A 12,322-nucleotide genomic window follows, 5' to 3' on the forward strand; every position below is an offset into this window, starting at 1 on the left:
GCTCCCGGGAGGGGGGGGGGGGGGGATTTAGGGTGCTAGTCATTTATCTTGAGATTGTGTAGCTTGGCATTTCTGGAGGAGCTTTTCTCCGTGCGTTCTGATGATGGTTCCTGTCCCGTGGTTACGTTATTAAAAAAAGAGCGTTGCCGCATTAGCACCTTATTATAGTAAGTCGTGGTGGTGGTTGTAGTAGGGAATGAAAGAGAAAACCTTTTTTTTTAAACGTTACACTTGATTTACAGTACGTCGCCCCAGTTGTCTTTTAAGTAAGCAGAGAGACAAGCACTTATAAAACAAATAATGAACTTATCTCAAAATCGTCGATAAAACTCGCTTGTCTAGCTGTCTACTTAAAAGACTACTGGGTCGACGTACTGTAAATGTAACGTTTTCTTTTTGTCAAGAACTTGATGAAAAGTTCCAATAAAATGTCATTCTTGTTTTTTACTTCTGAAGTTTTGAACGTTTGCAGTCTATCTGTTTTATGGATTTCATTTATTTTGAGATTGTTTAGCTTTTCAATCCTGGAGGTACTTTTCCCGTGGCTTGCAGTACTAGTAGCACCTGCTTGTACGTGTAAGAAGTCGTGGTGATGGTTGCAGTGGGGAATGATAGTTTTATGATCATTGCTCATGTGAGCATTGCGCGTGTGTCATAGTCATATTTCTGTTGTTTATGTGACTGTCTTTCTGTCTGTCTGTTTGTCTCTGTCTCTGTGTGTTTTTGTCTGTCTGCATGTATCTTTCTGTCTCTCAGTTCTCGTTTTCTCTTTGTTTGTCTATCTCTGTCTGTCTGTCCCTGTCTGTCTGTGTGTGTCTCTCTCTCTCCCTCTCTCTCTCTCTTTCTCTCTCTCTTTCTCTCTCTCTTTCTCTCTCTCTCTCTCTTTATCTCTTTCTCTCTCTCTCTTTCTCTCTCTCTTTCTCTCTCTCTCTCTCTCTCTCTCTCTCTCTCTCTCTCTCTCTCTCTCTCTCTCTCTCTCTCTCTCTCTCTCTCTCTCTCTCTCTCTCTCTCTCTCTCTCTCTCTCTCTCTCTCTCTCTCTCGTTTGAATGGTCGATGGTTATGCCGACGACGACGATGATGACAAGGAACTGTTCCTCTCTTTCTTTTCTTCTTTTTAGTTAAAGCCTTTTAATGTTTCATTTTTGTTTTGTTTTGTTTCTTTTTAGTTGGGGTTGTTTGTGTTAATGTCACTAGATTAATAAAAAAAATAATCATCTTAAAATGCATGTGCAAAACCTACTTTGATGTTGATGCCTTCAGAAAACGACTGACGTTAAAGCGTCATCTGAAGAAAAAAATTGACTAGTTTCTTTCTCGTGCGTGTTTTTCATATTTGGTTTTATTCATTTGTGCATTATTTACAAAAAACGCATATTGAGTAAACAACAACAAGCATAATGCTTATAGTGGTGTTTACAGTTAGAAAATTACATATAAATGGCGGCTATTGTACAGTTTAAATGAAGAGCAAGCAAACATGAAAGGAAAATTGAATGAAAATTGTACATCAAAACAAAAATCCGTTTAAGAATCCATATATAATATTTATGGTGTTAGCGAGTAAGAGATAGGGAGGGAGGGAGAGAGGGAGAGATCAAATCAAATCAAATCAAATCAAATTTTATTTTTCGAGGGTTGTGGCATAAGCAATACAACGAGCTTTTTTTCAACCAGCCCTCGCCCAGAGAGGGGACTAATCTAATCACATATTTACACGGATAGAAAGGAAAAAAAGATAGAAAAAAAAAAACATATGAATATTTACACATTACATATTATACACAAATATAAAGCGTCGTATATGTAACGTAGTGAAAACAATGCTAAATACACATGCATGAGTAAATGTGTTATTAAAGCTTTGAGTGTTTTTGTGTGGATATAATGAACACTGATGCTTTGGACAAATGAAAATATAACTAAACGAAGTCTTCCATCACTGTGATTTTTCGTAATTTAACATTAAATACAATGAAAGGTGTTTTTTGAAAGTATTGAGACTCATTGGGACTCTCACAAATTCCGGGAGAGAATTCCACAGGACGCTACCAGAATAGGCTAAGCTTGATTTGAAGAGATCTATCCTTGGAATTGGGACGTTAAACTTTCGGTTTGGTTTGACTTTAAAGTTTGCGACGAAAGTTCGTGGTGCACGGCCGGAAAGTATTTTGTGAAGGAGCACGCTTTCATTTAATTTAAATCTTTCTTTTAATGGGAGAATCTTAAGTTTCTTATAATCATCAAATACAAGACTGGATTGTTTCAGTAAAATTAGTTTCAGCGCTCGCCTATGTAAACTAAACAATGGTTTTAAAATATTAGCACTGGCAGAGTCCCAGATGGTTGAGCAATAATCTGCGATGGTTTGTATATATGCGTTAAAGTATAATAACCTTGAGTGCTGATCAAGAAAGTGTTTAATTCTATTTAACTGATATATTTTTCTCGACATTGTTTTACATACCGACCGAACATGATGGGCCCAAGACAAATTATTATCGATATTTACTCCCAAAACTTTATGATCTCCTACCTCCTCTATTGCGTCGTTACCAATGAATACGGAATGAGGATTGTTTCGTATGTTTTGTCTCTTTTGTCTTGTTGTTATTAACATGTATTTGGTCTTTTTAGGGTGAAGACTCATGTGGTTATACTCCGTCCAATGAATGAGATCATCTACACTGAGAGGGAGAGAGAGAGAGAGAGAGAGAGAGAGAGAGAGAGAGAGAGAGAGAGAGAGAGAGAGAGAGAGAGAGAGAGAGAGAGAGAGAGAGAGAGAGAGAGAGAGAGAGAGAGAGAGGGAGAGAGAGAAAGAGATAAAGAGAGAGAGAGAGAAAGAGAGAGAGAAAGAGAGAGAGAGAGTGAGAGAGAGAGAGAGACGAGTAGACGTATCGATTTTGCTTTCACTTTACATGTTTATCTGTTCGAAACGGCCGGACTGTCCAATAAATTCCTGCACAAAAACTGTTCGGCGAAAGCCATTGAGCAAAGGTGTCTAGCACAATCGTAAAAGCCATTGAAAAACACACACGAGAAAGAAGCTACAGTCAACTTTTGTCTTCAGATGACGCTTTAACGTCAGTCGTTTTCTGAAGGCATCAACATCAAAGGCGGCGATTCAACGTTGGCCACGAATTTCCAAAATCATAAATTTTCATTTTTCTTTCTCTGCATCTGAGTGCTGGCTTTGCATCGTTATTTGCATTTCGCTTTGTCTGCTTGACGCTGCTCTGCGGATACCTGTTTGCCCTGGGTTTAAAGAGCCACCGCGGCGGATTTATGATGTGTGTTTTGTGTGAAAAGGCTTAAGCGAAGCGGGATTTATGTCAAACGCGGGATCTTTGCGGCCGTAGAAATTTATTGGATCATTGCTGTTTTCTAAATGTGGATTTTTGGATGGACTCGCACTGTCTCGAAAGAGCTTGATGGAAAGGGGTACGGGGTTTTTGTGCTAGGGGGCATAGAGAGAAAGTCAAACAAAGAAAAACAATGACGCACAGTGCAGGATAGGGAGAAAGACAGATGGACATGCAGACAGAATTCATCTGTATTCGCGGAAAGACTGACACGAAGTCAAGCCGAAAGAGAGCATTTGTATTATTTTGTAGACATGTGTGATTCTTCTCACAATGACTCAGTTTTTTCTTGACTCGGCGTCCTGGAGAGCTAGAAGTTTACCCCAGGGAGCAGTCGATTTTGCGAAACAAATATGTGTTATGTATTAGTTATAATTAAGCAATCAGCCAATCCCAAATGTGTGTGGGTGTTTGTGTATGTGTGTGTGTGTGTGTGTGTGTGTGTGTGTGTGTGTGTGTGTTTGTATGTGTGCGTGCGTCTGTCTGTCTGTTTGTCTATCTGCCTGTATGTTTGTCTGTATATGAATGTATGTCTGTGAGTTTGCAGTAGTATGTTCGCGATCATTTCGAACTGTCTTCCAGTACCATTTTAAAGAATCCGCTCCTGCTTCATGAGCAGATATGATTGCTCTCATTGAAATCTTGTTACCGAACTCTCTCTCTCTCACTCTCACCCCTCTCTCTCTCTCTCTCTCTCTCTCTCTCTCTCTCTCTCTCTCTCTCTCTCTCTCTCTCTCTCTCTCTCTCTCTCTCTCTCTCATACACACACTCACGCACACACGCATGAAGTAACGGTTAGAAGTCTATTAAGCGTTCAAAACCATATCAACGGTCATCAGATTGTTGTCAATAGCCACAGATTGCACAGACACGCGCATGTCTCGTCTTCACGACTAGATGATCAGATTCTGGTCTCTACAGACAATCAGATACAGGTCTCTACAGGACAACATTTAATGTACAGGGACGGTCTTTAACAATGCAGTCGGCATCAGAACAATGCAAGATTCTCGATCAAACCATACCAGATAATGTTTCGGCAATACGCGCGGACCAGGCCTACAATACAAAGATCACCCAGTTGCTTTCCTGTGATCCTCACTCCATTTCTACAATACAATGACCATTCACTGGCTTTCCTGTTAGTGTAGTGGAACCCCCCCCCCCCCCTGTTGAGACTCCCCAATTTAAGACTCCCCAATTTAAGACTTCCTGCCTTTAAAGATCTTACTTTTTCAGACTTTCTGTTCATAACCTCTGTAAGTTTACCTCCATTTTAAGACTCTCTCATTTTTAAGACCTGATTTTCTCAGATTGTTGGAGGTCTTAAAGAGAGGTTCCACTGTACTACTCAAGGTAGTCTGGACTTAAGATGTCATCCGCGGGACTGTCAATACAAATGCATCTTCAGTAACTTTTCTGGTAGCTCTACTCGAAGTTATATCAAACAAGAATTTTTATGTCGACTGCACGAGACAGACAGGTGACGAATGTACAGTAGAACTCACACGAGCTTCGGTTTCTTGTGGTCAGCTTGATCAAAATAATGCTTGTCTTGTGTATGGCCAAGACCGACTGGGCGACCGCAAAGAGAGAGAGATTTTGAGAGGAATTTGGCGTTCGGTCAGGTTAGCCGAGATAACGTGCATGCAACTCTCATGACAAGTCTCGTTCCATTTGATGATAGTCCTCGGTCTAACCGAGACTGCGCTGGGATAATGGGCAGACGATAGGAGACATGGCGTGTCCACTACTCTTTGATGATGGCCGGAGTCCATTAGTCAAATAGGCCGAAATGTAATTTGAAGGTCGATCGTTGAAACGGGTCGGGTTATTAGTTTGGTTGTATATAATAGTTGGCCTTGATTTTGCACGAGTTCTCTCACGTTACGATTTAAAAAAATCCTTTTGCTGCAAACTTTCTTGAAAATCACCACACAAGTTTGAGATTGGAGTGGTGGTTGTAGGGGGGGGGGCGAAGAGAGGGGAGGGAGCTTATTTTATTTTAATGTAAGTTTGTTGTCAGTGTGGACAGAATTGGATTCAAATCTGACACTCATCTGACAATTAATTTTTTTCTCAACCTAACACCCAAGGCATTGGTATACAGAAAAAAAAACATTTATTTTTATTTTTTAAAGTTCATAGAAACTTAACATCCTCAATAACGTTACCATGAAAACCCTGCTAAGTTTCGACATAGCTATAGCACGTGACCGTCAAACTTGCGGTATTTGCCTATCCAGCATTACGCCCCTCCCCCCCCCCCCCTCCCTGGCCACCCCCCACCCCCCTGTGTCCAAAAGGGTCAATCAGCAATCAGCATCTTTTGCGCTGGACGTTCGACCACCTGTCGGCCCGGGTAGGTCTCTGTAGACTGGCCACATGGACTGACCACACATGCTGAATACATTTCACAGGGTGATGACTGATGGTTTGCGTGGGGGTGAAATTGGACACCGTCCCATCGGGTTGTTACTCACAGCATTGATTCTGTGCTGGTTGTTGATTTTATTTAGATATACCCGGAGGTTATGGTAGGGGGGGGGGGTCTTGGGGAGGGGGTTGCAGGGGTCTAGGTAATAAGGTGAGGAAATGAGAGATCAAGTTCTGAACAAGGTGTGAATGGGGTTTGAAGGAAAGATCAGAGAGAGAGAGAGAGAGGGGGTAGACAGAGAGACAGATACATACATACAGACAGACAGACAGACAGACAGACAGACATAAATGTTGTAATTACAATGTACTGTAGTTTTTTCAGTGATTTCCCGAAGAAAAATACACATGTATACAAATTATACTTATTTCATCACTATCAAAAAGAAACGAAAACTGAAATAATTATATTTACAGCCATTCTAACTACCTCAAAACCAGCTTTGTTTAAGTCGGAAAAATAGTGAGAGGCAGAGAAACAGACCGCCAGACACACAAACACACAGAAAGACAGACAGGCAAGCAGACACACAGATAGATATACAGACGGACAAAGATTCGTGTTTACACTGTTGAGGCTGACACAAAGAACCTCAGTCACAACAAATATTGAGAGAGAAGTTGGTTGATGTTTGCATTATGCCATCGCATATTATTTCGAAGGACCTAACGCTTGTCTTCAAATATCCCCGTGCTACTATCATGTCCAGTGTGTATACTTTGATGACGTCGATGAAAACGCGTCATCGCACGCACTGACCATGTGTCTTAGTGGACAGTATCAGTTAGTCTTGGTCAGAAATAAATATTGACCACTGCCCCTCACACTCGCCTCATCATTGTTGTGTCCACTCGGGGATTAACTAAAACAATAATAGGGGGAAAACCTTAACAACGTGTTGTGTTTATGTCTGCGTTGTGGACTGTTGCGTGTGCTCATATTAAAACCAGGCAACACTGGTTACTGCCGCCATTCATGTTTTGTGTTTGCGACCTTTTTTCTCTGTGTGTGACATTCCGCGCGGACTATTTGCTTCATTGTTTCTATGTGTACCAACTCATTCGGACTGTTTGTCGCAATGTTTTCGTGTAAGCGTGTTCATGTTGAATACTCGCTGCAGTGTTGTTGAAGGGTACACGTGTGTGCTGAATATTTGACGCAATGTTTGAGTATTTGCATATTCATGTTGAATATTCTGACGCAGTATTTTGCATCATGGCTACATCGTTGCGTATGCACGCACTATGGAAGGCGAAAGATGACATCTCTGTTGCAACAGCTGCGAGGTTGGCGGATACCTGGGTTTGTTTAGAAGCCACCCACGTGATTTCTAAGACAAAGACGTCCTTTGATGACTGTCTGGGACAATGGACAGACGTCATATTGGTAGCATCTTCTTCAAGAAATAAAGATGTTCATCTTCGATAGCCACATGCCTTCGGGTTGACTTCAAGATCAGACGTGTTTTGGATCACTGGAGGTGGAAGTAGATTTGTCTGGATGATCCCCAGAACCTAGAAGAAATATCAGAACATCTTATAGGCTGTGATAAAATTACTTTGAGGCAGATGGTTTTCAGCTGAGTGTTGTAACATATAATTGCTGTGCTCGCCCTGGACAATTCGGCGCAGATACAAAGCAAGAAAATTAATGTGTCATCAACTGAGAGTTGCATAAAACAGTTGCTGCAATGATTCAGAGTCAGAGACAGTACAGATAGCGATGAAATGACTTGGTAGAGGAATATCTTCAGTTGAGTTTTGTAACATACAGTGACGTGAAGATTCTGGCAAATTGTGAGCGTATTGAGGCAGAGTTTTGCCAGCAGAGTGTTTCAATACAGCTGTTGTAGTTCTGGAGTTTCATTGTTTTTCAAAACCGGCACGGTTGGCGTCCGCCCCGTGATCGGGAGGTCGTGGGTTCGAACCCCGGCCGGGTCATACCTAAGACTTTAACTGAAATTGGCAATCTAGTGGCTGCTCCGCCTGGCATCTGGCATTATGGGGTTAGTGCTAGGACTGGTTGGTCCGGTGTCAGAATAATGTGACTGGGTGAGACATGAAGCCTGTGCTGCGACTTCTGTCTTGTGTGTGGCGCACGTTATATGTCAAAGCAGCACCGCCCTGATATGGCCCTTCGTGGTCGGCTGGGCGTTAAGCAAACAAACAAACAAATTGTTATTCAAAGCTGTGAGGAACAGTATCAAAGCAGGTATTCTGTGATGCCTGGGACTGTGCGACTCGTAGTATGTATTAAGAGGCAGTGCATGGAAGATTATTGTTTTGACAAACAAAACAAAAAGTTTTAGCAAGCTTCAAAGGTTGGAGGTGATTACTTTATCGGTAATGTTCAGAAGGGTCGTAGCTGTGAAAAGTTGATCGTTCTCAATTCCAGAATAAGGGAGGTTTAAGATTGTTGTGTGAGACGTGCATTCGGTCTTTAACATACGGCAACATTAACTGTACTTTTCAGCCTACTCGTCGTATCAAGTTTACTTGATTCCGCCCTGCGCCAAATCTGTATCATTTAGAATTATGTGTTGTGGCTGAAAACATTAGTTGTGCAGCCATTTTACACTTGCCTAAAATGAACAGCTATCGCATGTGAAGCTTTTCAGTCTTTTGTATTTGTCACGAGATATGTTAAAATACCTTCTTTTGACAACTGTTTTAACGAAAGTGTTGTTTTTCTGTTTGTTACAGATCACTGAATACCAGAGTAACAGCATGGCGCCTGAACCAGCATCAGTGACTGATACCCAAGACTTCTTAAAATCATGCACACAGTAGTAGGCTACGTGTGTGGAAGAGTTGGGCAGTAGGCTAACAACAACAAAACAACAGCAACAACAACAACAGCAAATCAGTTTAGTGCTAGAACAAGAAGTAACCCTGCCGAGGCAGGTCCTTTTCGAAGTGAAGAAGAAGAATATAGCTGAGCCATGAAGTCGAGAAACTGTACGCGGATGGGAGTCTTCCTGCTGTCGTTACTGGTGATGTGGGTCACCTCGGCACAGTCCGCGGCCATCGTGTTTCACGTGTCCGAAGAGCTGCCTTCAGGTCAGTACTGTGCAATTATCAACCTTTGAAGGGATTTATGATGCATGCATGACTGTGAAAATGTGAAGATTTTGATATTCAGAGTCTGGTAGGTAGGATGTCACTTTTTTCATGATATCATATGAGGGTTTAGGTTTTGGATATATATATATATACTGACGAGAAACTTTCTTGATTATCAAATGAGAAGTAAACTGAATAGTCTTAATTGATCAATTGAACAAGTAAAACGCATATAGCGACTTCCCTCAATCAGGCGAATTATCAAGTTGTTGTTCTCTTTCAGAGCTTTTGACCAAAAAAGAAACAGGTTTTTTTTACGTTTTAACACCGACAAAACGAAACACATTCACAACAACAATAACAATAACAACAACAAAGAATGAATAACAGTACCAAAAAGAAATAAAAACGTGTAAAAATTTTTTTTAAAAAGAATGAATAACATGCAAATGAGAATGATAATGAGCACAGGTGTATATCACAAAACGTAACGTTCCACAAACTTCTATACGTTATTTTTATTTTGGAACGTTAGCAGTTCGCTATCTGTTTACCTGGGACTGAAAAACGTCATGACTCCTGAACCTCAACCGAACACAAAAACAAGTCGCGTAAGGCGAAATTACTACATTTAGTCAAGCTGTGGAACTCACAGAATGAAATTGAACGTAGTCCGCCGCTAGTGCAAAAGGCAGTGAAAGTGACGAGCCTGTTTGGCGCGGTAGCGGTTGCACTGTGCTTCATAGCACGCTTTTTTGTACCTCAATCAATCAATCAATATGAGGCTTTTATCGCGCGTATTCCGTGGGTACAGTTCTAAGCGCAGGGATTTATTTTTTTTATTTTTATATTTATTTTTATTTTATGCAATTTATTTCGCGCACATATTCAAGGCGCAGGGATTTATTTATGCCGTGTGAGATGGAATTTTTTTACACAATACATCACGCATTCACATCGGCCAGCAGATCGCAGCCATTTCGGCGCATATCCTACTTTTCACGGCCTATTATTCCAAGTCACACGGGTATTTTGGTGGACATTTTTATCTATGCCTATATAATTTTGCCAGGAAAGACCCTTTTGTCAAACGTGGGATCTTTAACGTGCACACCCCAATGTAGTGTACACGAAGGGACCTCGGTTTTTCGTCTCATCCGAAAGACTCTTCGTTTTAACTTTCTGAGCGTGTTTTTAATCCAAACATATCATATCTATATGTTTTTGGAATCAGGAACCGACAAGGAATAAGATGAAATAGTTTTTAAAACGATTTCGGAAATTTAATTTTAATCATAATTTTTATATTTTTAATTTTCAGAGCTTGTTTTTAATCCGAATATAACATATCTATATGTTTTTAGAATCAAAAAATGACGCAGAATAAGATGAAATTGTTTTTGGATCGATTAATAAAAAAATATTTTTAATTACAAGTTTCCGATTTTTAATGACCAAACTCATTAATTATTATTTAAGCCACCAAGCTGAAATGCAATACCGAAGTCCGACCTTCGTCGAAAATTGCTTTGCCAAAATTTCAATCAATGTGATTAAAAAATGAGGGTGTGACAGTGCCGCCTCAACTTTTACAAAAAGCCGGATATGACGTCATCAAAGGTATTTATTGAAAAAATGAAAAAACGTCCGGGGATATCATACCCAGAAACTCTCATGTCAAATTACATAAAGATCGGTCCAGTAGTTTAGTCTGAATCGCTCTACACACACACACACGCACAGACACGCACAGACACACACAGACACACACACACACACACACACACACATACACTACGACCCTCGTCTCGATTCCCCCTCTATGTTAAAACATTTAGTCAAAACTTGACTAAATGTTAAAAAAAAAGGCCATAATCGAATCCGGATTTCCGGCATATACCCACCCATCTGCTTACACTCTTTGGAAGAAAAGCGCGTGAAACGCTGACAATTATTAATGTTCGTGTCCACTTAACAGGTACCCCCGTGGGCAACGTGAAACAGGCGAGCAACATCACACAAGGGATGACCAGTGGTGAGGCGGACAAGCTGCAGTTCCAGATCTTGTCAGCGGACGGCCTGAGGATCACCTCCATCTTCAGCATCAACAGCAGGACGGGCGCCATTTTTACGAACGCCATGATTGACCGCGAGCAGGTAAGACTGGTTTAAGATGTGTTGGTGTCGTTGTGTTTCAACTTTGTATGTGTCATTATGAGAGTCTACCTCTGGGTGTAGTTTGGTTGTTGTAGGTCTTTTTCTGGCACTATCTTTGCTGATAGGCATCCGACAACTCAGAACAACTGTGTTGGCCTTCGGCACACACAACAAATGTTGGTTTAGGGTAAGCCGACCGACCCTATTTTTTCCCGCCGACTCTAACACTTTTTTTTTTCTCAAAAAAACAACTAAAAAAACAACAACTCTGAAAGGTAATTTAGTTCTCCCATTTTGTTGAATCTTATGGTCTGCGGAAACAATGACACTCTTACTATTTAACTTTGCAATAAACATTCAATACAATTCAAGAGCTTGAGACAAAATGGTGTTTGTGATGTTTTTACATTTAGTCAAGTTTTGACTAAATGTTTTAACATAGAGGGGGAATCGAGACGAGGGGGTGGTGTATGTGTGTGTGTGTGTATGTGTGTGTGTGTGTGTGTGTGTGTGTGTGTGTGTGTGTGTGTGTGTGTAGGTGGTTTTACCGACAAATGGGGACGATTGTCACTGGAGAGCAGTCAAATGGGGACGCTTCCGACAAACGGGGACGTCCCCATTTGTCGGCCCGTGCGACCCCATTTGACTGGATTTGAGCAGATTGAGCGACCCCATTTGACTGCTTCCTAGCATCCCTGTGGACAAACGGACTGGATTTTCACACAGATTCATACACATATTTTAGCTCTGCACTTTTTGGTCTGCTCAACTAAACCATGTGAATTTTATCATGTGACTTCAAATGACTTTACAGTAACTGCTTTCATCAGAATTCAGTTTCTATTCAAATGCAGTTAAACTAAAACATTTATTTGAATTAAAAAAAAAAAAGTTATTGCATTTAATATATTTTATAAAGAGTATTTTGAAAGAGTTCTGATTATTTGATCACGGTTTTTTTTTGTATTAAAACAAAAACAAACACAGAAACATATACATTCCTGTAAAAAAAAAAAAAAATGATTACAATTATTTTGTTATGAGATTTATTTTAGGTTAATTCGAAGTGTTGTGTCTCATTATTACATCTTTTTTGTCGTGTTTATTGCAATTTTTATTTATTTTATTCATGTAACCCTAGGGTTTTTTTTAAATAAATATTGACTTGACTTGACTTATTGCGAAGAATGAACCGCGTAGGGGGAGCAAAGGAGGGAGGGAGAGAGAGAGGTACGGAGGAAGGGAGGGAGAGAGAGAGGTACGGAGGAAGGGAGGGAGAGAGAAAGGTACAGAGGAAGAGAAGGAG

The 12,322-nt window shown here is 40.6% G+C and overlaps 1 protein-coding gene across 1 annotated transcript; it reads left to right on the top strand.

Annotated features, from left to right (window-relative positions):
* Positions 1 to 8,509: 8,509 nt before the first annotated feature.
* LOC138977217 (protocadherin gamma-A7-like) lies at positions 8,510 to 11,031 on the top strand. Its single transcript, XM_070350122.1, has 2 exons — positions 8,510 to 8,856; positions 10,838 to 11,031. The coding sequence occupies exons 1-2, from the start codon at positions 8,739 to 8,741 to the stop codon at positions 11,029 to 11,031; spliced, it is 312 nt and encodes a 103-aa protein (XP_070206223.1). The 5' UTR covers positions 8,510 to 8,738.
* Positions 11,032 to 12,322: the final 1,291 nt, after the last annotated feature.

This window comes from Littorina saxatilis, linkage group LG9 (genome assembly GCF_037325665.1).
Source record: "Littorina saxatilis isolate snail1 linkage group LG9, US_GU_Lsax_2.0, whole genome shotgun sequence".
Classification (NCBI taxonomy): Eukaryota; Metazoa; Mollusca; class Gastropoda; order Littorinimorpha; family Littorinidae; genus Littorina; species Littorina saxatilis.